The sequence below is a fragment of the Salvelinus namaycush genome, chromosome 1 (assembly GCF_016432855.1).
Source record: "Salvelinus namaycush isolate Seneca chromosome 1, SaNama_1.0, whole genome shotgun sequence".
Lineage (NCBI taxonomy): Eukaryota > Metazoa > Chordata > Actinopteri > Salmoniformes > Salmonidae > Salvelinus > Salvelinus namaycush.
Window position 1 is genome coordinate 41,022,568 of NC_052307.1, and position 26,378 is coordinate 41,048,945.

Sequence of the window (26,378 nt, forward strand, 5' to 3'; positions counted from 1 at the left end):
CTCAAAGGGCTCTGTGGAAGTCGGAAGACCTTCCTCTTCACTAGCTTCATCATCTGCGGACCCAGAAGGATGTCTCGCCATCTCCCCAGCTGGCTCAGTAGGGGTCCTCTCATCTGCATCTCCTCTCACCTCCTCATGCCTCTCGGGTCCTGCCGCGCCGCTGTCTGGTTGAGCCTCTGGGTGAGCCTCTTCTCCAGGGACTTCCCGTGCGAACTCATCCCTGCGCTCGAGTGCCTCTGTTGGGGGTAGTGTGCCAGGCTCTGTGGGGGTGAAGTCAGCAGCCGCCAGGGACACAGGAGCCACAGCAGGGGCAGATGGAGAAGGCTGGGGGTCCCGGGTCTCTGTGTCTGTGTCTGGCTCGGTAGTCCTCTCTGGCTTGGCACCACCCTTCTCTCCCTCTTCTCTTTTGGCCTCTTTCTCCATCTAAATAGACATGTAGCAGTAAAGAACATAAAATAAACATACAGGTTATGATTAAGGGTCATGTGTCTATTTGTGTTCTAATGTATGTGACAGATAACAATAAAAAGGACATGGACAGACACAGAGATACAGTTTTGTTATTACTCCAAACTAGGATATACCTCCTATGCTTCCGACTTCCTATTCCGTACCGTACTTTATTTTAAGTGTCGAAGGCAAGGAATTGTCCAACAGACAATGAGTACTATATACAGTTGAATTTCATATTTCGCCTCTAGTTAGTTGTTCACCTGACCTGAATGGGAATGATGACGTCAGCAGGGATGGTGGGATCAGGAAGTGAAGCTTCCACAGACAGGATGCCATCACCAGACAGAGAGGAGCGGATGATCTTAGGATCAATACCTTTTGGGAGCCTGGGACAGTATCCAATCATGTTATCATACACATACAATGAATACAATATTAAAATACATAATATTTATAATTCATCATGTCTATAAGTACAGTACTCATAAGATTCATTTATAATGTCATAAACATTAGTATTGCTTTACTTTGGTGTAAACAGTAGTGTAACATTTGTATTCTAAAAATGATGTGTCTCTTCTTGCTACATTAAAATGTATAATACAAACTGGTGAAGCTTAAATACATTTCTCAAATTATGATTATCAATAAGCTTTCTTGTGGAAACTTACGTGTATCTCCTGGTAAAGCATCTAGCAATAAAGCCATGCTTGTCTGGTCTCTCCTCGTGTTTCCCTAAGGAAGAAATATCAATTATATTAGCAATATGAATACCCACAGTGGATCTAGATATCAACACTGAGGATGTGTCCCAAATGACACTCTGTTCCATTTGTATTGCACTACTTTTGACCATGGCCCATTGGGTAGTGCACTATATAGGGAGTAGGGTGCCATTTTGAAGAAATTGATTGCTGTATGCCACCATAGTCCTACTCTCTTAATTTCCCTGAGCTGTTGTGTTCCACTAACTCACTCAAACTCTATCCTGTGGGCATCATGTCTAAACACCAGACTGTTTATGGTTTGATTGTATAGAGGGAAGCTTCTCCATACATCTTTACAACACTGAAGCAAATCAGTCTCAGTACACACTATTGTTGTATAACATAACAGCAGCGTTCTGTTCAATACAGCAGCCCTTTACTTTATAATATACTTTATCTGTGCTATAAAATAAGCATATAATGTCAGTTTCATTACACTGTATGCATCTATTCTATAACAAAAGAGTAGCATTTCAGTATACATTTCAATAGCTTCACTACAGGTGTAGGCCTACCTTCGATTTCCAGGAAGCCTTCCCGGGTCCTGAGAGTGATCTCTACAGGGGAGAAGTGACTGACGTCCAGGGTGATCCTCCACTTGTACCCCTCCTCCCGGACCTCTGACAGCCCTTGCAACCCTGCAGACTCTGCCCTGCTCAGCCTGGGGCCTGGCTGGTGCATGGAGGAGGCCGGGACCAGGAAGGAGGGCACCAAGAGGGGGAGAGAGGGCATGTACCCAGGCCAGGAGCTGGCGGCCAGGCGTCTATGGATGTTATCTATCCAGCTAAATTCACGGAGGTCTCCGGCCTCTAGGGACGGTGGCAGGCCAAAGTCCTGGTTGGGGAGGAGGCAACTGGGGCTCGGGGACTGCCACCAGCTCCGGAGGGCAGACCAGAATAAGTCCCGGGAGTAGTCGGGGCGTGATGGTGCCGATGGGGCCGCTGTGTACGCTTTGGTCTGCTCGGTCATGATTCAGAAAAATATTAGAGGAGCAAATAAGAAACGCAGAAGTCGTCTTTAATGAGGAAGAGTCGCAGGGGGATTAATTCTTATAACAAAGGAGAGGAGGGGTTTCAGAAGAGAAGGAGCACTGTGCAGTGAAGACCGAGAAGTCTCCAGGGTTCTTTATATACCCTCACTGTCTGTTTTAGCACTTATTAAGCACTAATGGTTATCCTATGAGAGGGGAATGTGAGGGTGAGGTGATGGGTGCGCCTCGAGACAGGGCCAGGGAGAAGGGGTCATACACTCTGGCACCCTATTCCCTTTATAGTACACTACTTTAGGGCGCTAGTCAAAAGGGCTCTGGTCAAAAGTAGTGCACTATATAGGGAATAGAGTAGCATTTGGGATGCAGACAGAAACAGAACTAATTACATGTATTTATAACTGTGAGGGGGAAATGGCAAATAGCTGCTGGATGACTCCAGACTCTGTATGAGTTGGAGGAGCATAGTCCTGCCCCGGCTGTGAGAGCCCTGGCCCATCATCTCACGTCTGTGTGTGTGTGTGTGTGTGTGTGTGTGTGTGTGTGTGTGTGTGTGTGTGTGTGTGTGTGTGTGTGTGTGTGTGTGTGTGTGTGTGTGTGTGTGTGTGTGTGTGTGTGTGTGTGTGTGTGTGAGGTGGAGGAGGTCTTGTCCAGGCCCAGCCCCGACTGTGACAGACCTGGCCAATCTTCTCACGCCCTAGTGATCTTTATTCTCTCTATAGGGTCTCAGCTGTATGATGAAAGGTGTGTAAGTCAGGCCCTTTTCAAATACTTCCTTCCTCCCTTTCATCCTTCCTTCCTACCTTCCCTGAAGAAATCCCTTATCTGATATGATTGGCTATGTGAACGCTATGTGATAGAATCATTGCTTACACCTATCCATTTGTGTTAGATCAGTGATTACTTCAAGGTAGGGAGGGAGGAAGGAAGGGTGTGTGTTTCCAACAGGACATCAGTGTCCGCCCTCAGAGTTGAGTCACAGCTCATAGAGATGCTGTTTGTTTTGGAGCATGAAATGCCTCCCGTGGTCTTTTGGGATGGAAATGTTCTGTGTCATCGAAAATGTTTTTGTGCAGTGTGTGTGTGTGCTTGTGTTGACTTGGGGTGAAAAGCTGAAAAGCTTATTTTTATTAGTTTTGGCAGTTTTCAGTGGGGTTATTAGCATTCCCATCTTTTATCAGCTATGACAGAGTTGTAATTGTTTCATCTGTGAGACGCCTTGAGATACTGACACACTGTCCATTGGAGCACAAACCCGATTGAACAGATGTCTCTGTCGTTCAGCAAGATGTCCCAGCATCAGTTTCTACTTCAAGGATCAGGCAAGATGTTGTTAGCAGAGGTTGAATTGGGGTTTTGTGGAAGATTGCTGTTGTTTACAATTCCCCACTGTCTTCTTCTAAACAACTAATATAAACTCTAGGCAAGATTGTGAATGCATGGAGGAAAGTAATGATATGTATATCGTCAAAAGGATGTTTGAGATTTACAGTGGTGAAAGTCCTACTAGGCATGTGCATGTGTTATTGTACCAACAGTAACATCCTAAAAAAGTCATTGAATAATAAATAATAAAAGAGAAAGTTATCCATATTCCAAGGAATCCCATACAAGCATGTGCATTGTTATTGTGTTTTCGAGATAGTTGGGTCTGCCATGACATATAGACTACCACCTTGCACTTTCTGTGTGGGCTGAGTTTCTCTGTAACCACGGGAGACAGGTCCTACAACAAAATGCGTGTGGGTTCAATGTCGACGCCGGTGCCAAAGTCTAGCAGGCCATTCTGCGGTTTCTTATTTTTATTTTCAAAGATAATCATCGCAACTTCAATAAAAAAAAATTGAGTGCTACGATATATTTTTTTTTAACTTGTCCTACACAACGTTTTGTCTACAACTTGAAAGCTTTGTCTGGTGTTATTACAATGACGACTCATCGAAATGCAGCACTAGACCCGCGTCACTTCGTAATAATCAAACCGCTTCCGAATCTTAAACCGTCGGGAGAAATGCTCCAGGCCCAGAGCAGAACGGTGTGGTCCGCCTGTCAGCCGACCAGGGAGCAGGTGTTCTGGGATAACTATCACCGACGACAGTGGCAGCTGAGCCGGCAGGGCTATAGGGCAGTCCCCTGGAGACCCTATGAGGAGGTCGGACAACCGCTCTACCTTGAAACCAAGAGACTGCTAGAATCACTGGGACAACCTGTGGAAGAGGTGATTGTTTCCCCTTGGCCTTGTATGTATCTGGAGATTGTGTCTAATTGAATAAGAATAATTTAGGCTACTGAGTAGGCCTAGTTGATTTATGTGACAGTTTATGGTAGGCCAGCCTAAATAGCTCACAAAGTATGCCTAAATATGTATTATCCTTCATAGGCCTACCATGTAGCCTACTGCCAGTTCCATTACACTAGGCCATGACACTCCATCACAACATGAATTAGCATTTTTGACACTAAAATTAACACCAATGTTTTTTGCCAGTATATCATAATAATGATGAGTGAAGATGAACGTTTTAGTTATTGGATAAGTAATGTATTATTATTTCATGTTCCTTCCTTCTCTCTCTCTCTCCCTCGTGTGCACTCTCTCTCGCCCTCTCCTTTCATGTACCCTCTTTTCTACCATTGAACTCGGTTTCCCTGTATGCAAGTAATATTTTCTCTCTGGTGGGAGGTGGTGTGTGTGTGTGTGATGTGTGTGAGCACTCATTTCATGGCATCCTGTCTATCTCCCCATTTATCAGTCCTGATCCCTTGGACTGACCGGGCCGTTCAGCATCTCACACACACACACACACACACACACACACCCTCAGGCCCGACACGTAACTCCATTTACTGTTAATGGACAGTGATCCTCTGTGCTAAACAGATCAGTGACACGGAGAGTGTGTCTGTCTGTCATCACAAATCAAATACTCCCTCAGCCCCAGCTCTCATGCCTCACAATTACATAAAAAAACCCTTCTCAATTCTGTCCCTAGCCTCCCAAAGCAAGAGGGTTCAGCTCAGTGAAAGATGCAGACACACATTGGCCAGTTTACTTTAACCAGCCTCTGTGGGATTCCAGTAGCTATGCGATTTTCACCTTTAATGTTATCCCAGCTAGACCTTTTGTCTATAGAGTGAATATTCCATATCCTGTTTAGATAATGCACAGGCATGGAGGCCCATTGTTTGTCTTCCTCTATACACAGCCTCTCTACATAGTCCCTAATAAATGCATCTGAAGTAAGACATAAGAGGGCGGGCACAATTTATAAGGCAATTATACCTGTTTTTTAGGCTAGCAGCAGAGGCCATCACAGCAAATCAGCAGGCTTTAAGTAGCAGCAGCAGATACATGGGGTATTGGCACCTAACACATCATGGGATAATGTGAAATGGGTGGTTTATTCCTGTGGACATTGCATTCATCATAGTTATCGGGGACGCTCAGTTGCTGAGGCAGCTAGTCAGCTTGCCTGGCGAGCAGAGCGGAGGGAGCAGGCAGAGTCCACATTAAAAGTGACAACATTAAAATGGAGAGGAGGCTTATATTCTTGAATGCTGGAACCTTGGTCCCCCCCCTCTCTCTCTTACTCTCTCGTTCTCTCTGTCTCTTTGGAGTCATCTCATTCAAGTGGTGTCAGAAGCAGTAGGAGACAACGATGATATAACGTTAATCTTACATGAGGAATTGCTATTTGTTCACTGAGTTGCATCCCTTGAATTGTGTTAGTGAAGTTGTATGATCAATTGTTACAAAGGCTGTATTGAGCAGTCTTACTACACCTACCATAGGAGGCTGATGATGGGAGGACAGCTCATAATAATGTCCGGAACGGTGCGAATGGAATGTACCGTGTCCACTTTAATTTGAGGGTACATTTTTGTACATAGTCCCCCCATTTTAGGGGACTAAAACTATTCTAAACGGTTCACCCGATATGGATGAAAATACACAAAAATTAAAGCTGACAGTCTGCACTTTCAACTCATAGTTGTTGTATCATTTCAAATACAAAGTGCTGGAGTACAGAGCCAAAACAACAAAAAATGTGTCACTGTCCCAATAATTACTGTATTTGATACCATTCCACTCACTCCACTCTAGCCATCACCACAAGCCCATCCTCCCCAATTAAGGTTCCACCAACCTCCTGTGTCAATTACTGTGGGTGTCAGAAGTATTCACCCCCCTTGGACTGTTTTCACATTTTGTTGTGTTACAAAGTGGTATTGAAATGAATTTAATTGTTTTTGTCATTGATCTATACAAAATACTCTGTAATGTCAAAGTGGGAGAAACATGTATTTATTTATTATTCACCCCGCTGAGTCAATACATGTTAGAAACACCTTTGGCAGGGATTATAGCTGTGAGTCTTATTGGTTAAGTCTCTTAAGAGCTTTGCACACCTGGATTGTACAATATTTTCCCATTATTCTTTTCAAAATTCTTCAAGCTCTGTCAAGGTTTTGGGGATCATGGCTAGACAGCCATTTTCAAGTCTTGTTATAGATTTTCAAGTAGATTTAAGTCAAAGCTGTAACTTGGCCACTCAGGAACATTCACTGTTTTCTTGGTAAGCAACTCCAGTGTAGATTTGGCCTTGTGATATAGGTTATTGTCCTGCTGAAAGGTGAACTCCTTTACCCATGTCGGGTGTAAAGCAGACTGAAACAGGTTTTCCTCTAGGAGTTTTCCCATGCTTAGCTCCATCCCGTTTCTTTTTATCCCGAAAAACTCCCCAGTCTTTGCCGATGTCAAGGATACCCATACCATGATGCAGCCACTACCATGCTTGGTAATAAGGAGGCAGTTACTCAGTGATGTGTTGTGTTGTGTAGGATTTACCCCAAACATAAGGCTTTGCATTTAGGCCAAAAAGTGTATTCCTTTGCCGTGCGGTATTACTTTAGTGCCTTGTTGCATACAAGATGCAAGTTTGGAATATTTGTATTCTTCTTTTTACTCTGTCATTTAGGTTATTATTGTGGAGTAACTACAATGTTGTTGGTCTATCCTCAGTTTTCTCCCTTCACAGCCATTTACATTTTTTTAAATTACCAATGGCATTGTGACATCCCTGAGCATTATTCTTTCTGTCCTGCAGCTCAGTTCAGAAGGACGACTGTATATTTGTTGTGTATGGGTGGTTTAATACATCATCCACAGCATAATTATTAACTTGACCATGCTTAAAGAGATATTCAATGTATGTTTTGTTATAGTTACCCATCTACCAATCACTGCCCTTTCACTGAGCTTTTGAAAAGCTCAGTGAAAGCTTTTCAAACCCTATTATTTCACACAAAGTGAGTCCATGTAATTTATTATGTGATTTTTAAAGCAACATTTTACTCCTGAACTAATTTAGGCTTCCCTAAACAAAAGGGGTGAATACTTGTTCAACAACTATATTTGAGTAAAAAAAAAAGGTGTTAACATTTGTAGAATTTTCTTTTCACTTTGACATTATGGAGTATTTTATGTAGATCAATGACAAAAAATAACAACTAAATCCATTTCAATCCCACTTTGTCACACAACAAAAAAATGAAAGAATCCAGGGGGGGGGGGGGGGGGGGGGGGGATACTTAGGATACCCACTGTGTAATTGTAAGTCATCTCGGGAAAAAAATACGCAAATACCTTTTGCTACAGTTCTCAGTTTTGATATGACCATTTTTTAAACTTAGATTGTGAGTATGCAAAACATTTTTTTATTTAGATTGTGAGTCAGTGTTGTATCGAGACCACATATTGAGTGTCTCAGTCTTGTCTCGGTGTTGGGTACATTTGTACTCGGTCTTGACTCGGTCTTGGACAGTGAGGACTCGTAATTTCTTCCAGAGACCAGCCGAGACCAGCGAAGTTAAAAACTCATAATTATCAGCTTCCATTCAGTCAACGTATAAAACCGCTTAGCCAGGCCAAATATATACACTCCTTTCTTGAAACATTAATACAGTATCTTAACAGCCTTTATATCTATTAGACACGTTAGCGCAGTGGCGAACCTATAGGCCTTCAGTATGTGACATGTTCTTGATTCTGAAAAGACAGCAACTGTAATACCAGCACACTCATGTAGTGTAACGGTTTTCTTCCTGGGATGAAGGAGAGGACCAAAATGCAGCGCGGCTAGTGTTCAACATGTTTAATAGACGAATAAACAGTAACACTACTACAAGTAACAAAATAACAAATGTGAAAACCGAGACAGCCCTATCTGGTGCAGACAAAACACAGAGACAGGAAACAACCACCCACAATCCCCAACACAAAACAAGCCACCTATATATGATTCTCAATCAGGGACAACGATTGACAGCTGCCTCTGATTGAGAACCATATTAGGCTGAACACAGAAACAGACAAACTAGACACACAACATAGAATGCCCACCCAGCTCACGTCCTGACCAACACTAAAACAAGCACAACACATAAGAACTCTGGTCAGGACATTACATGTAGGAGTGCACTTTTTGTAAAACACAAAGGGCCAGTGGTGTAGTTGAGGCTATATGCAGGTATAAGCCATATACCCACCTTATTTTCAGTGGGTATTGCATATACTCACTTCTTAATCCCAACTGATGCATATCAAATAAAATAAAAAATGTATTAGTCACATGCGCCGAATACAACAGGTGTAGTAGACCTTACAGTTAAATGCTTACTTACAAGCCCTTAACCGACCGTGAAGTTTAAAAAAATATGGATAAGAATAAGAGATAAAAGTAACAAGTAATTAAAGAGCAGCAGTAAAAAATGACAATATATACAGGGGGGTGCCGGTACAGAGTCAATGTGCGGGGGCACCGGTTAGTTGAGGTAGTATGTACATGTAGATAGAGTTAATTAAAGTGACTATGCATAGATGACAACAGAGAGTGGCAGTGGTGTGGAGAGGGGAGGGGGGGGCAATGTGAATAGTCTGGGTAGCCATTTGACTAGATGTTCAGGAGTCTTATGGTTTGGGGGTAGAAGCTGTTTAGAAGCCTCTTGGAACTAGACTTGGCACTCCGGTACCGCTTGCCGTGTGGTAGCAGGGAGAACAGTCTATGACTAGAGTGGCTGGAGTCTTTGACAATTTTTAGGGCTTCCCTCTGACACCGCCTGGTATAGAGGTCCTGGATGGCAGAAAGCTTGGCCCCAGTGATGTACTGGGCCGTTCGCACTACCCTCTGTAGTGCCTTGCGGTCGGAGGCCGAGCAGTTGCCATTCCAGGCAGTGATATCAAAGTAGTGTAGTGGAGGTATACAATTTATCAATTATGTAGTACAATAGAGAAATCATGTACAAAACAGCCTACACAATCACAAAGCATGTGCAATATATTCACATGCGCGTTGCACACATAGCCTAGTTTCAGTGGAATTTAATCTGCAGGCAGCAAGAGTGTGCAGCTCTCGACTGGTTTTGGCATGGAGCAGCTCACAGAAGAATGACATTGGTAGCCGGTAGGGTAGGGTAGGAAAGACATTTCAATTTATGATATCTACCAGTAAATGCTAACTAAGGCAACAATGGGTATGCAAACCATGTATTGAAAAAGTTAAATCCTATTTGTGATGTGCAAGTGTCATCATGCACTATTTGCATCAGGGGCGTAGACATGGATTGGCCTGGGAGGATAGAGGCCCACCCACTGGGAACCGGGCCCTGACAGCCCCACCCAATCGGATTGATGTGGTTTATGCATTGTTGTGGGCTTAGACCATCACATTTAAAAAATATATATATAAAAATAAAAAAAATCTGATTTTGAAAAAATCTATTCCATACCTTCGCTGGGTGGGCGTTTGGGAACTTTTTGGCAAAATTTGAATATACCCACTTCTCCAGGCACCACTACACCACTGCATAGAGCCGATGGAAAGACAGCAGTCACAGACGGCATGATGTTAAAGGATAAGCAGTCCATAAACTCAAACATAATAATCCAGTAGGTCCCAGTCATAAGAATCCAAAAACACAACCATTAAGCATTTCCCAATCGAAATGTACAACTATTACTTCCCATTGCAAAAAAACATTTCATGTTTAGTGCACTCACCAGATGATGATCAATTAAAACTGAACTTCTTGTTGAAAGTTATTCTTGAAAAGGGAGAAGCTAACAAATTAGCAACTTCATCCTCTGCTGCAGCCACTGCAAACTAGCCGACAAGAAAAGCTAACTAGCTAGACCGTGGGAAAAATACTGCTCGCTATTGCGCAGTTACCTGTTGGCCTTCAAGAAGGGAGAAGTTTCCATTAGTTTTCTAAAAATGGTGCCACCCATTAAGTCAAAATGTGATTGGCTGATTCCACTGTCACTCCAAAATCTGCCCTAATACAGTTAAATGGCAGATGCCTTTATCTAGCTTCTAATGGCTGATTTAGCTAGCTAGATGTATCTCCCCAGAGACCAGCAAAGAAAAGTCCTGATTGGATATTTTCTTCTCTTCAGTGTTAACCCTTTCCTTTCCCCCAAAAAAGAGAATAAATCAGAACATAATTGAAAATAATAATAGAATTATCATTATTATTATATTATTATAATCATTATTTTATAAATCCTTAGCCCTTCTTATGAAGGCATAGAAGGCCCATTGTTCCCCACTGTGTTTGGGTTAGTAATAATTTGTAGAGTGACTCTATTTTCCCTCAGCATGCATTTTTTTAATATTTAGAATTTCTTAAAGAATCCATATGTTGTTCTGAAATATGAACACAGAAATACTGGACATTTTGAAATCTAATTATGGTGTTGATTTGACAAAATTACAATCATGGTCTTGAATTGGACACAACTTGTCCCTCTCCCGGTCTCGGCCTTGACTCGGTCTTACCCCCACACCCTCCGGTCTTAGTCTTGACTCAAACTCGATTTGCTCCAGTCTTGGACTTGAATTGGTCTCGCTTTAGGTGGTCTCGAGCACAATACTGTTGTGAGTATACAAAACATTAAGGTCACCTGCTCTTTCATTGACATAGACTGACCAGGTGAATTCAGGTGAAGCTATGATCCCTTACTGATGTCACTTGTTAAATCAACTTCAATCAGTGTGCGCGTGCATGCGTGTGTGCAAGGGGCAGCACAAGGGCAAGCCAGAGTCAGATCCGGGAGGGAGTGGTCTGCGACATGCCTCACTGTGATGAATGAACGACCTGTCAACTCCCCAGTCTCACACCCTGCCTCTCTACTCTCTCAGAAATTAGCAGCAACAGGCTAGAGTTTGAATTAGCCAAAGGGCTTTAGGGTCTATCTGTATCTGTGGAAGTCATGCCTTATGATTTACTGAGAGTTAGGAGTATGATGATTTGAACCATCCTCTGGCACCTTTGGGGCAGTTTAGGAGGCATCATCGACACCTACGTATGCTATGCATTGATTAACAGAACACATCAGCCCATCCCTCTCTTACAGTCGTTTCCTCTTGTTTATTTTATTACAGGCTTCAAAGGCTGATCCCTTACCAGAAGAGGATGTGCCTGTTAGCACCACCCCATCAGATTCCCCAGGAGCAAACAAGGTGTGTGTGTGTGTGTGTGTGTGTGTGTGTGTGTGTGTGTGTGTGTGTGTGTGTGTTCTCGTTTTTGAGATCGTATTAGGACCTCAACTTATATAAACACCTTCCATATTAGGACCTTTGACCAAGTTAGGTCCAAAACCATGGTCTCAACTAGGGAAACCATTGGAATAGCCTGCAAATAGCATGCTAATATGCCTGGTTTGAAAATCACACAAAACTGTCAGGGTCCTAAGAAGGGGGTATTTTTGTAAGCCACCTGGTGGTAACATACCATACTGCAGCGTATCAAAACAAATCAAATCAAATGTTCTTGTCACACACACACACACACACAGTCTTGTATTTGTAACCATTTTAGGACACATTGTAGTAATATCTAACAAGTAATCTAGCAATTCAACAACAACCGTTCCAGAACAACTACCTAATACACACAAATCAAGTAAAGGGATGGAATAGAATATATACATATAAATATATGGATGAGTAATGACCGAGCGGCATAGGCAAGATGCCATATATGGTATAACATACCGTATATAAAGACACATGGTTAGCAGATGTTATTGTGGCGAACGCTGTAAATCAGTCAGTTCTTAACGTAAAGACTTGAAACTCAGGATTCTGTAAAAGCCTACCCCAATGAGGATATGTGTTTATTTTCAGCTTCCTGTGACAACCGGAAGTGCCTTGAATTGGGGTCATAGGGGCTGTTTCAAAGGGTTAAAAAGGTCACATCTTTCTAAAATGTCATGTGTGTGATTAGGCAACCCTCATGAACCGGTACATATTATAAAAACAGATTTTTATCCGGTTTTTTTTGGCTCTTTTTGGAGGACTTACAAGTTCCACCTAGGTAGTGCTATGTATCCATGTATAGTCTGAATTTAATATATTTCCAGATTATGGTTGGGGGCCATATACAGAGCCACATATGTGAAGAGCAGCTGTCTCTGACGTTTTTGGGGAACGATATTGACATCCAGAAAGGTCTTAGCACAAGGCCCAAAACGAAGCCTGACCTAAATGTGAGGTGCTTTTGGGTGACAGCGGCAGAACCGTTGAGGCTAGAAGCACAATTCAATCACAGGAACCTTCCCAAGGTCCTCCCGATCTGTGCAAGCCTAACCTTGACAGTGTGGAATTAACCCTTAACAGTGAAAACAGGGTGTTTTCTTCTAACAGTTTACATTGACATCTCTCCCCATAGGAATACATTGCCTGCTGCCCTAAATTCAACCTGATGCCTATGTGGGTTATGATTGCCATCTCAAGCTGTCTTCAATGACAATCCATCAGGCCACTATGAGGATTACCTGTGTTGAGTTTAAGCTTCCTAGAGCAACCGGAAGTGGTTAAATTACCCTAAAAGTGGTTTTGATATACCCAACCTGCAGTTTGTATAAACACTGAGTTCAACCCTCTGTAAATCAGTCAGTTCTTAACGTAAAGACTTGAAACTCAGGATTCTGTAAAAGCCTACCCCAATGAGGATATGTGTTTATTTTCAGCTTCCTGTGACAACCGGAAGTGCCTTGAATTGGGGTCATAGGGGCTGTTTCAAAGGGTTAAAAAGGTCACATCTTTCTAAAATGTCATGTGTGTGATTAGGCAACCCTCATGAACCGGTACATATTATAAAAACAGATTTTTATCCGGTTTTTTTGGCTCTTTTTGGAGGACTTACAAGTTCCACCTAGGTAGTGCTATGTATCCATGTATAGTCTGAATTTAATATATTTCCAGATTATGGTTGGGGGCCATATACAGAGCCACATATGTGAAGAGCAGCTGTCTCTGACGTTTTTGGGGAACGATATTGACATCCAGAAAGGTCTTAGCACAAGGCCCAAAACGAAGCCTGACCTAAATGTGAGGTGCTTTTGGGTGACAGCGGCAGAACCGTTGAGGCTAGAAGCACAATTCAATCACAGGAACCTTCCCAAGGTCCTCCCGATCTGTGCAAGCCTAACCTTGACAGTGTGGAATTAACCCTTAACAGTGAAAACAGGGTGTTTTCTTCTAACAGTTTACATTGACATCTCTCCCCATAGGAATACATTGCCTGCTGCCCTAAATTCAACCTGATGCCTATGTGGGTTATGATTGCCATCTCAAGCTGTCTTCAATGACAATCCATCAGGCCACTATGAGGATTACCTGTGTTGAGTTTAAGCTTCCTAGAGCAACCGGAAGTGGTTAAATTACCCTAAAAGTGGTTTTGATATACCCAACCTGCAGTTTGTATAAACACTGAGTTCAACCCTCTGTAAATCAGTCAGTTCTTAACGTAAAGACTTGAAACTCAGGATTCTGTAAAAGCCTACCCCAATGAGGATATGTGTTTATTTTCAGCTTCCTGTGACAACCGGAAGTGCCTTGAATTGGGGTCATAGGGGCTGTTTCAAAGGGTTAAAAAGGTCACATCTTTCTAAAATGTCATGTGTGCGATTAGGCAACCCTCATGAACTGGTACATATTATAAAAACAGATTTTTATCCGTTTTTTTTGGCCCTTTTTGGAACGTTTACAAATTCTATCTAACTAAGGGTATTCGTACATTTCTAGTCTTCAAAGCTATTGAGGGGATTTGTCTAGGGGGTCATAGCTTAAACATGTCTATGGCAATGAGGGGAGATGCGTATGTGAGTCTCGAGCTAATCAGACCATTGATATAAGAAGGCTTGCCCCTGGACACTTGTAACTTAACTGGGTGGCACAACGTGGCACCCCCGACATCATACTTGAATACTGAGCCAATAGCAGCATCTATATATTAGAAATGGCCTTAGGCCCCATAAAGTTCATAAACGAGATGGGCGTGGCCACCCTACCTTCATACTTGAGGCTTTAGCCAACCGCAAAATAGATATACAGTACCAGTCAAATGTTTGGACACACATACTCATTCAAGGGATTCTATATTTTTACTATTTTCTACATTGTAGAATAATATTGTAGACATCAAAACTATGAAATAACACATATGGAATCACATAGTAACCAAAAAAGTGTTAAACAAATAAAAATATATTTGAGATTTGACATTATTTTAAGTAAACACCCTTTGCCTTGATGACAGCTTCGCACACTCTTGGCACTCTCTTCGCACACTCTTGACAGCTTCATAAGGTAGTCACCTGGAATGCATTTCAATTAACAGGTGTGCCTTGTTAAAAGTACATTTGTGGAATTTCTTTCTTTCTTAATGCGTTTGAGCCAATCAGTTGTGTTGTGACAAGGTAGGGGTGGTATACAGAAGATAGCTCTATTTGGTAAAATACCAAGTCCCTATTATGGCAAGAACAGCGCAAGTAAGGAAACAGAGACAACAGTCCATCATTACTTTAAGGCATGAAGGTCAGTCAATGAGGAAAATGTCAATAACTTTTTAAAAGTTTCTTCAAGTGCAGTCACAAAAACCATCAAGCGCTATAATTAAACTGGCTCTCATGAGGACCGCCACAGGAAAGGAAGAACCAGAGTTACCTCTGCTGCAGAGGATGAGTTCATTAGAGTTACCAGCCTCAGATTGCAGCCCAAATAAATGCTTCCCAGAGTTCAAGTAACATCAACTGTTCAGAGGAGAATGCGTGAATCAGGCCTTCATGGCCGAATTGCTGCAAAGAAACCACTACTAAAGGACACCAAAAATAAGAAGAGACTTGTTTGGCCCAAGAAACTCTAGCAATGGACATTAGACCGGTGGAAATCTGTCCTTTGGTCTGATGAGTCCAAATTTGAAATGTTTGGGTCCAACTGTGTCTTTGTGAGACGCAGAGCAGGTGAACGGATTATCTATGCATGTGTGGTTCCCACCGTGAAGCATGGAGAAGGAGGTGTGGTGGTGCTTTGCTGGTGACACTGTCAGAGATTTATTTAGAATTTAAGGCACACTTAACCAGCATGGCTACCACAGCATTCTGCAGCGATACACCATCCCATCTTGTCTGCGCTTAGTGGGGATATCATTTATTTTTCAAAAGGACAATGACCCAAAACTCACCTCCAGGCTGTGTAAGGGCTATTTGACCAAGGAGAGTGATGGAGTGCTGCATCAGATGACCTGGCCTACACAATCAGCCGACCTCAACCCAATTGAGATGGTTTGGGATGAGTTGGACCGTAGAGTGAAGGAAAAGCAACCAACAAGTACTCAGCATATGTGAGAACTCCTTCAAGACTGCTGGAAAAGCATTCCAGGTGAAGCTGGGTGAGAGAATGCCAAGAGTGTGCAAAGCTGTCATCAAGGCAAAGGGTTTGAAGAATCTCAAATATAAAATATATTTTGAGTTGTTTAACACTTTTTTGGTTACAACATGATTCCATATGTATTATTCTCAGTTTTGATGTTTTCACTATTATTCTACAATGTAGAAAATAGTAAAAATAAAGAAAAACCCTTAAATGAGTTTGTGTGTCCAAACTTTTGACTGGTACTGTATATTAGAGTTGGCTTTAGGCACTTAAAGTCACAGATCTAGGATCAGTTGACCTCCACATAATGTTAACATGAGCCACTAATATCTTACTTCAGTATTGTCTATAGCAGTTTCTTCATTAAGACTTATATTTGGCCTTAATATACACTGCTCAAAAAAATAAAGGGAACACTTAAACAACACAATGTAACTCCAAGTCAATCACACTTCTGTGAAATCAAACTGTCCACTTAGGAAGCAACACTGATTGACAATAAATTTCACATGCTGTTGTGCAAATGGAATAGACAACAGGTGGAAATTATAGGCAATTAGCAAGACACCCCCAATAAAGGAGTGGTTCTGCTGGTGGTGACCACAGACCACTTCTCAGTTCCTATGCTTCCTGGGTGATGTTTTGTTCACTTTTGAATGCTGGCGGTGCTTTCACTCTAGTGGTAGCATGAGACGGAGTCTACAACCCACACAAGTGGCTCAGGTAGTGCAGCTCATCCAGGATGGCACATCAATGCGAGCTGTGGCAAGGAGGTTTGCTGTGTCTGTCAGCGTAGTGTCCAGAGCATGGAGGCGCTACCAGGAGACAGGCCAGTACATCAGGAGACGTGGAGGAGGCCGTAGGAGGGCAACAACCCAGCAGCAGGACCGCTACCTCCGCCTTTGTGCAAGGAGGAGTAGGAGGAGCACTGCCAGAGCCCTGCAAAATGACCTCCAGCAGGCCACAAATGTGCATGTGTCTGCTCAAACGGTCAGAAACAGACTCCATGAGGGTGGTATGAGGGCCCGACGTCCACAGGTGGGGGTTGTGCTTACAGCCCAACACCGTGCAGGACGTTTGGCATTTGCCAGAGAACACCAAGATTGGCAAATTTGCCACTGGCGCCCAGTGCTCTTCACAGATGAAAGCAGGTTCACACTGAGCACATGTGACAGACGTGACAGAGTCTGGAGACGCCGTGGAGAACGTTCTGCTGCCTGCAACATCCTCCAGCATGACCGGTTTGGCGGTGGGTCAGTCATGGTGTGGGGTGGCATTTCTTTGGGGGGCTGCACAGCCCTCCATGTGCTCGCCAGAGGTAGCCTGACTGCCATTAGGTACCGAGATGAGATCCTCAGACCCCTTGTGAGACCATATGCTGGTGCGGTTGGCCCTGGGTTCCTCCTAATGCAAGACAATGCTAGACCTCATGTGGCTGGAGTGTGTCAGCAGTTCCTGCAAGAGGAAGGCATTGATGCTATGGACTGGCCCACCCGTTCCCCAGACCTGAATCCAATTGAGCACATCTGGGACATCATGTCTCGCTCCATCTACCAACACCACGTTGCACCACAGACTGTCCAGGAGTTGGCGGATGCTTTAGTCCAGGTCTGGGAGGAGATCCCTCAGGAGACCATCCGCCACCTCATCAGGAGCATGCCCAGGCGTTGTAGGAAGGTCATACAGGCACGTGGAGGCCACACACACTGCTGAGCCTCATTTTGACTTGTTTTAAGGACATTACATCAAAGTTGGATCAGCCTGTAGTGTGGTTTTCCACTTTAATTTTGAGTGTGACTCCAAATCCAGACCTCCATGGGTTGATAAATTTGATTTCCATTGACCATTTTTGTGTGATTTTGTTGTCAGCACATTTAACTATGTAAAGAAAACAGTATTTAATAAGAATATTTAATTCATTCAGATCTAGGATGTGTTATTTTAGTGTTCCCTTTATTTTTTTGAGCAGTGTATATGACTTTGTGGTTGTGGGTGGATTTCAACTGCTGGCTGGAATTCTCACTCAACTGTACCACTAATATGAACCTGTTCTACAGACTCTTGTAGACTACTATGCACTGAAAAACAGTTAATATGTTACAAATCAAAGCTTAACATTGAAATTTGTGATTTCAAATGATTAAGTTAAATTCAGATAGGCATGTTATGTGCTCTCTAACACAAACATAAAATGTGTTGTTATTGCTGTAGACCTTTTAACAGATCTAGGAGCAGTTGACCTCCACAGAATGTTAACATTAGCCACTAATATCTGACTTCAGTACAGTCTATAGCTGTTTGTTCATTAATACTTATATGTGGCCTTAATATACAGCATATGACCTGGTAAAGGAGAGGGGGATGGGAGGCTGCTCAATGATTGGCTGTAGTGTAGGGTGTGTCATACAATGTATCAAAATTTCAACTGCTGGCTGGAATTTTCACTCAACTGTACCACTAATATGAACCTGTTCTACAGACTCTTGTAGACTACTATGCACTGAAAAACAGTTAATGTTACAAATCAAAGCTTAACATTGAAATATGTGATTTCAAATGATTAAGTTAAATTCAGATAGGCATGTTATGTGCTCTCTAACACAAACATAAAATGTGTTGTTGTTGCTGTAGACCTTTTAACAGATCTAGTTGACCTCCACAGAATGTGCACATTAGCCACTAATATCTGACATCAGTATAGTTTATAGAGGTGTATCTGTCTGTCTGTGTCTTTCAGTTTCTATTTAGACTACATCAAATATGAAGAAGCTGTGCAGCCACACCATGTTCAACATGTTACCTAATTAGCTAGCTAGCTGACAATCTGGTTGACCTGTAGCATATAAACATTTGTTGGCACAGAAAGAAAGGGGATATGAAAAATGATTGATCAAATTCCTCCTGCCACTATCTGACTGGGTTAATAACTTAATATTAAGTTAATATGGACCCATTGTCTTAGACTTGAACTCTTGGACCAAACAGTGGGACTCTGATTTCAGCCATAGGGACTTGTGACTCGACTCCTGACTCCAACATTGGTGACTTTGACTCAACTCAGAGTAGCCATAGGGTCTTGTGAATTGACTCTGACTTTTGTGACTCAACTACAACACTACTGCCATTGCATGGCTACTACTACTGCTTCAACTACCAATTCTAGCAAGTTGTACCCCAGGTTGGGTACACTTTTCTGCTGCTCCCTCAAAAGCATTAAGCAGACATTTTGATTATACCTCCCTCCCCATAACTCTCTGTTGTTAATATCAGTAGGCTGTTTGAGTGGTCTGTGGGCAGGTAATTCATCTGATTGCTGATGGGTTAGGTTGCTAGATCGAATATTAACCTGCCATAAGCTACTTTTGTGTCAGCAAGTCTCCCCAGTGAAAAATGTACATATCCACCACTCCATCTCTCATGTACAGACCATTCAAGTAGCTGCACTTAACACCTCACTGATACTGATTGTGTAAGCTACAAACCCAAATTGTCTAAGGAAATGTGGCTAACAGTAATAACATTGCAGACATATTCAGAAATCTGGGCTGATGGAATCATTGTTATGCATATCTACTGGCCATAATTTCCGCTTGAGGTCCTGCCCCTCCCCCACTGCAAAGTGCACAAAAGTACCAAACTATCAAAGGTTTTATAGGTCAACACAGTCCCCCCCCTCCCCTGTCCTTTGTATATTATTTATATATACTTGTGTTCCCATATGTACTTCCTGTATTGATTTGTTGTTAATAAAAATATAATAATAATAAAAGATACACAGTTCCCCCTCCCCCATGTTGCAGCATAAATCTCTGCCCAAGGTTGCCATGTACACTATTTTGTGGTTTATTGATGTACTTTTAAAACTTTGCGGCAGGTGAAAGGTTTTGGTCGCTAGGTGGAAGTTGTTATACTACTTCTATATTGCAACGTTACCAACATGGCATTTTTAAAAAATCATTAATTTCCCTGTATTCTGCTAAAATTGTGCTAGTGAAGGTGGGTTTTGAAGTCTGGTTTTGAGCAGACTCCTAGAAATTTGAAATTGACCTGGCAAGCCTGTCCCTGCCTGAGCGTGATCACCACTGAAGTAGCTGTGCAGCACGTGTTTTAAGGAAGAGGAGGATGGTTGCAGATGTTTGCATTCATGCAAGAAGGTAAGCTATTAACTAAACTGTTAACCAATATTTTAGCTAAAATTGTATTTGGTGTATTGACAAGCAATGCATGTTCTCGTTGTCTTTATTTTTAATGAATTAATGTCAGTCATGTATGTCTTTCGGTGGAATCCAACATGCATTGACATGTCTGAAAGCCGCATTGTGTCAGATATACTGCGTCATGACAGATTGAAATTGGCAGGTTTATCCAAACAATTCATTAATGCGCAATTGTTACTTTGCATGTTTCTACCTTATAGTTATTTGTGGCTTGCTAACGGTTAGTGTGCTAGCTAACTGTTAGCGTGCTAGCTAACGGTTAGCGTGCTAGCTAACGGTTAGCATGCTACCCATGCTAGTTAAAAAATAATAATATGCTAGCTATGGTTGCAAGCTAGCTAATAAGTTTAGCATAATTGGTAAACGTGTCTTTGATTCAGAATACATGATTGTGGTTAACAATGTTACATGCATTGGAAAATAATATTGCTATAGTGTAACAAGCTAGCAAGAAAAGCCAGTTCCTTTTCATCTATTTTGTCAAGTTATAAGCCTGTATGTGTGTTAAAATATTTAAACCCCCTCATTAAATTCATGTATTGAAGTTGCGCCCGTTTTTTATAGCCCTTTCTTACCCAAATACCGTTTTTTACATTGAAATAATTCAGATGAAAATAAGAAATATGTTAAACTAATTAAGAAATAAGTGACCAGATTTTTTTTATTGAAAACCATGGACATTAGTTTGGGTGGGGGGAGGGGCGTGGTGCGGTTCCTAGTTCTTTTTTTTTTTGCACATAAAAGAGTGAAACACCACAACAAGAATAAGGGTTGTGGAAAGTGTCAATTTTGGTAGGACTGTGACAATTCACTGTCTTGAAAAATACATACATACAATACATACATATATTGGCAGATTCTTTAACCAAATCCCTATTTCTTACACAGATTTTTTAAGATCTAAAACATAATGGAAGATAAGAGTCCAGGAACCTACAAAGTAACCAATGCGGTATGTTTTCTGATTTGCCTAGTATTTAGAGTACGCTTGCCTTGCTTTAGCCAAACCACTCATACTGATTCTCTTTTAGTCCATCCATAAAAACAGATTCAGCTTTAGTTGCATGCAGGAACTTGCATAATGTGCTTATGTTATGCTTATACTTGCTTTTTTACCTTGAAAGTAGTTTAAAAAAACAGAAATTGTAATAGATGTTTGTTGGACCTCTATTAGTCAATGATAACAGTCATTGGTGTCCCCCAGCCCATCCCCTGTTGTGTGCCGAGCAATCTTGTCATTCTATTAAGTCTCAACTATTCTTTTTGTCTTCCTTTACAAAGGCACTGCAGAGGCTAAGAAGGCGCATGTAAAATCTAAAGAAGCATAGTTCAACTTGTGAGGCCAGATTTGAAAAGGAAAAGATAAATCCCGAAGCGCAGGTTTGTCAGTTGTTTAGAATGAGGATACTGGGGATGGTTGAATCGTTATCATATCCTATTGCCTAATTTGCACATGACTAATATCATTTTATTGTATCCTTAGATGTCAGACACCGAGGCTGCCAGTACCTCTGAGGCTGCCAGTACCTCTGAGGCTGCCAGTACCTCTGAGGCTGCCAGTACCTCTGAGGCTGCCAGTACTTCTGGGTCGATAGTCAATGTGTTGGATGATGCACCACCGTTGATCAGAACAGACAGTATATACGTAAGTTAAAGTGTCATTCAACACCAGCACATACTGTAAGTTCTTGTGAATCAGCTTTGTAAATCAAAGATGGGCAAGTGTGCACTTTCATCCCATATTCATAGTATTATAACATAAACAAGTAGAGGAGCACAGTCGTAACTAATCAAAATGTGCCGGTGTCCAAATACTTTGTCATCTGTCTAGTTATCCAATATAATTTTTTTCTTCAATACAGTTGACCAAAGCTATGCTTGGATACAAGACTGATGACTCAATAACCAGCATTGGCAACAGTGTAGATGGTTATGTCCCAGGATCATCAGAGGAAGGCAATTTTTATGAAGAAAATCTGACAGGTATGTCTATACTTTACATACACATGGACCTATTCTTAATTACAATGTCCTGTTTGAAAATTACATGTTTTCCACTGATGTTTTCCAGGAGAGATGTCAGTGATTCGGGCCAAAAAGCCAATGACCAAGGGAAAGCTGGGGCAAAAGAGAGACTCACACGGTAAGCATGTTTCCTGCTGCCTTCAGTCAGTGTAAGTCTGATGGCCTTGAGATAGAAGCTGTTTTTCAGTCCCAGCTTTGATGCACCTGTACTGACCTCGCCTTCTGGATGATAGTGGGGTGAACAGGCAGTGGCTCGGGTGGTTGTTGTCCTTGATGGTCTTTTTGGCCTTTCTGTGACATCGGGTGGTGTAGTTGTCCATGAGGGCAGGTAGTTTGCCCCCGGTGATGCGTTGTGCAGACCTCACTACCCTCTGGAGAGCCTTACGGTTGTGGGCGGAGCAGTTGCCGTACCAGGCGGTGATACAGCCCGACAGGATGCTCTCGATTGTGCATCTGTAAAAGTTTGTGAGTGTTTTTGGTGACAAGCCAAATTTCTTCAGCCTCCTGAGGTTGTTTTGTTGATGTTGAGTGTGAGGTTATTTTCCTGACACCACACTCCGAGGGCCCTCACCTCCTCCCTGTAGGCCGTCTCATCGTTGTTGGTAATCAAGCCTACCACTGTAGTGTCGTCTGCAAACTTGATGATTGAGTTGGAGGAGTGCATGGCCACGCAGTCATGGGTGAACAGGGAGTACAGGAGAGAGCTGAGAACGCACCCTTGTGGGGACCCAGTGTTGAGGATCAGCGGGGTGGAGATGTTTCCTACCCTCACCGCCTGGGGGTGGCCCGTCAGGAAGTCGAGGTCCCAGTTGCACAGGGCGGTGGGTCTCGAGCTTAATGACGAGTTTGGAGGGTACTATGGTGTTAAATGCTGAGCTGTAATCGATGAACAACATTCTTACATAGGTATTCCTCTTGTCCAGATGGGTTAGGGCAGTGTGATTGCGATTGCGTTGTCTGTGGACCTATTGGTGCGGTAAGCAAATTCGAGTGGGTCTAGGTGTCAGGTAGGGTGGAGGTGATATGGTCCTTGACTAGTCTCTCAAAGCACTTCATGATGACGGAGGTGAGTGCTACGGGGTGCTAGTCATTTAGCTCAGTTACCTTAGCTTTCTTGGGAACATGAACAATGGTGGCCTTCTTGAAGCATGTGGGCACAGCAGGCTGGGATAAGGATTGATTGAATATGTCTGTAAACACACCAGCCAGCTGGTCTGCGCATGCTCTGAGGACGCGGCTAGGAATGCCGTCTGGGCCAGCAGCCTTGTGAGGGTTAACACGTTTAAATGTTTTACTCACGTTGGCTGCAGTGAAGGAGAGCCCGCAGGTTTTGGTAGCGGGCCGTGTCAGTGGCACTGTATTGTCCTCAAAGCAAGCAAAGAAGTTGTTTAGTTTGTCTGGGAGCAAGACATCGGTGTCCGCAACGGGGCTGGTTTTCTTTTTGTAATCCGTGATTGACTGTAGACCCTGCCACATACGTCTTGTGTCTGAGCCGTTGAATTGCGACTCTACTCTGTCTCTATACTGACGCTTAGCTTGTTTGATTGCCTTGCCTAGGGAATAGCTACACTGTTTGTGTTCGGTCATGTTTCCGGTCGCCTTGCCATGATTAAAAGCAGTGGTTCGCGCTTTCAAGTTTTGCGCGAATGCTGCCATCAATCCACGGTTTCTGGTTGGGGAAGGTTTTAATAGTCACCGTGGGTACAACATCACTGATGCACTTTCAAATAAACTCGATCCCAGTCCACGTGACCGAAGCAATCTTGAAACGTGGAATCAGATTGGTCGGACCAGCGTTGAACAGACCTGAGCACAGGCGTTTCCTGTTTTAGTTTCTGTCTATAGGCTGGGAGCAACAAAATGGAGTCGTGGTCAGATTTGCGAAAGGAGGGCGAGGGAGGGCTTTGTATACGTCGCAGAAGTTAGAGTAGCAATGAACCAGAATCATGCCAGCCCGGGTCACGCATTCCATATGCTGATAAAATTTAGGGAGCTTGTTTTCAGATTAGCCTCGCTAAAATCCCCATCTACAATAAAAGCAGCCTCAGGATATGTGGTTTCCAGTTTACATAGAGTCCAATGAAGTTCTTTCAGGGCCGTTGAGGTATCTTCTTGGGGGGGATATACACGGCTGTGATTATAATCGAAGAGATTTCTCTAGGTAGATAATGCGGCCGGCATTTGATTGTGAGGAATTCTAGGTCAGGTGAGTAAAAGGACTTGAGTTTCCTGTATGTTGTTATGATCACACCCCGAATTGTTAATCATAAGGCATACACCCCCGCCCTTCTTCTTACCAGAGAGATGTTTGTTTCTGAGATGCGTGAAGAAACCGGGTGACTCTACGTACTCTGATAACGTATCCCGAGTGAGCCATGTTTCCGTGAAACAGAGAATGTTACTATCTCTGATGTCTCTCTGGAAGGCAACCCTTGCTCGAATTTCGTCTACCTTGATGTCAAGAGATTGGACATTGGCGAGTAGTATACTCGTGAGATGTGGGCGATGTGCCCGTCTACAGAGCCTGACCAGAAGACCGCGCCATCTGCCATCTGTGGCGCCGTTGTTTTGGGTCACCTACTGGGATCTGATGCATTGCCCTGGGTGATAGTCGAAACAGAGGATCCGCTTTGGGAAAGTCATATTCCTGGACTTAATGTTGGTAGTTGACGTTGCTCTTATATCCAGTAGTTCTTCCCGGCTGTATGTAATAAAACTTAAGATTTCCTGGGGTATCAATGTAAGAAATAACACATTAAAAAACAAAATACTGCATAGTTTCCTAAGAACGCGAAGCGAGGCGACCATCTCTGTCGGTGCCATAAGTATTCTGGCCGTACTGTGCTGGTCCAGATCTGTTTTGTCTTCATCAGTTAGTGTATTTCCAACCATGCCAGCACAGAACGGTTCAGTTTGGATTGTACAGTGGTGTGAAAAAGGTTAGGATGGAGTCTGCCTTCATTTCAGCATGGTATTGTGCTTTCCCCTCTCAATACATGGCTGTATCTGTAGGGTTTGGGTGGCTGTAGCCGTCCCTCTCATACCATATTCAATAGGCTTGAATGGCACAGCTGTTATAAACCTGCATTTTGAGTTTTTCCAACAGTTATCGCTTATGGATTGGTTGATAGGTTGGATTGGGTGAAACTGACATGATTTCCACTGATGTTTTCCAGGAGAGATGTCAGCGATTCGGGCCAAACAGCCAATGACCAAGGGAAAGCTGGGACAAAGGAGAGGCTCACACAGTAAGCATGTTTCCTGCTGCCTTCAGTCAGTGCGTTTTCACTCTGTAGTGTCAGCTTATGGTACTGTGCTGGTCCAGATCAATCCTGTTTTCATCAGTTAGTGTATTTCCAACCATGCCAGCACAGAACGGTTCAGTTTGGATTGGACACAAGTCAAGACGTTAGATCTGAACTAGTGTGTCAGGATAGATGATAACACAGAAGGATTACCACACTTTACATTGTTTTTCCTGGGTGAGGGAACTTAATTTAATAAGTATTGCTTTTATTAGAAGGATTACATTGCAAACCTTTTGATGGGCTTAGATTTCATACAGATTGACTCTGCCTTGATGTCAGCATTGCACATTCTTCTCTCACATCCTTCTCTATGTAGTTATTTAGTTGGGATTGTTAGTTTAACCTCAACACTCTCTGCAGATACAGCTGCAACCTGGTAGAGTTAATACAGAGATGAACACATACTGTATTGTACTCAACCTTTATTTAATGTAGTCATTCATAATGTCATCTCTTTCCAAAGGTGCCAAAGGAACAAAAAGGTTTTGGTCGACAATAGAGGTGGATGCAGTTGAAGATTCCTTGATGAATTTTATCCGAATGGGAAAAAGGCCTGGAAAACAAGACTGTGAGAAATGCATTGCTGCTTCTCCCCAAGCGCTAGTAAACAGGGACTGGAGAGCAGTAAAGTTCTATGTACACAACAAAATAGTTGCAGATCAGAGATAATAAGTGTATAAGATGCTTCTATCTTGGTGTACCTCTGAGGATTTAATGGGACTTACTTGACTTAAGCTCATAGGCAGTTGATGAATGTCCTCCATCTCACTCTGTTTGGGGGAAGTTTTCCCAGGTGGGTTGTTCACTTTTGGAGTGACTAAGGTCTCAAGAATACAAAGCCTGCTGACTTTGAATGTTACAGAAAAATAAAATACATTTTTCTAAACTATTAATCTGTTACT

At 42.7% G+C, this 26,378-nt stretch overlaps 1 protein-coding gene across 2 annotated transcripts; it reads left to right on the plus strand.

Moving 5' to 3' along the window:
• Positions 1-18,031: 18,031 nt before the first annotated feature.
• LOC120043901 lies at positions 18,032-26,365 on the plus strand. Of its 2 annotated transcripts, XM_038988515.1 has the most exons (8): positions 18,032-20,080; positions 21,032-21,095; positions 21,425-21,523; positions 21,627-21,788; positions 22,006-22,126; positions 22,215-22,286; positions 25,345-25,416; positions 25,940-26,365. In XM_038988515.1, the coding sequence occupies exons 4-8, from the start codon at positions 21,627-21,629 to the stop codon at positions 26,143-26,145; spliced, it is 633 nt and encodes a 210-aa protein (XP_038844443.1). In that variant the 5' UTR covers positions 18,032-20,080; positions 21,032-21,095; positions 21,425-21,523; the 3' UTR covers positions 26,146-26,365. The 2 variants fall into 2 exon arrangements, with proteins under 2 accessions (XP_038844443.1, XP_038844435.1); XM_038988507.1 differs by having other exon boundaries at positions 18,032-21,095.
• The last annotated feature ends 13 nt before the right edge of the window (positions 26,366-26,378 follow it).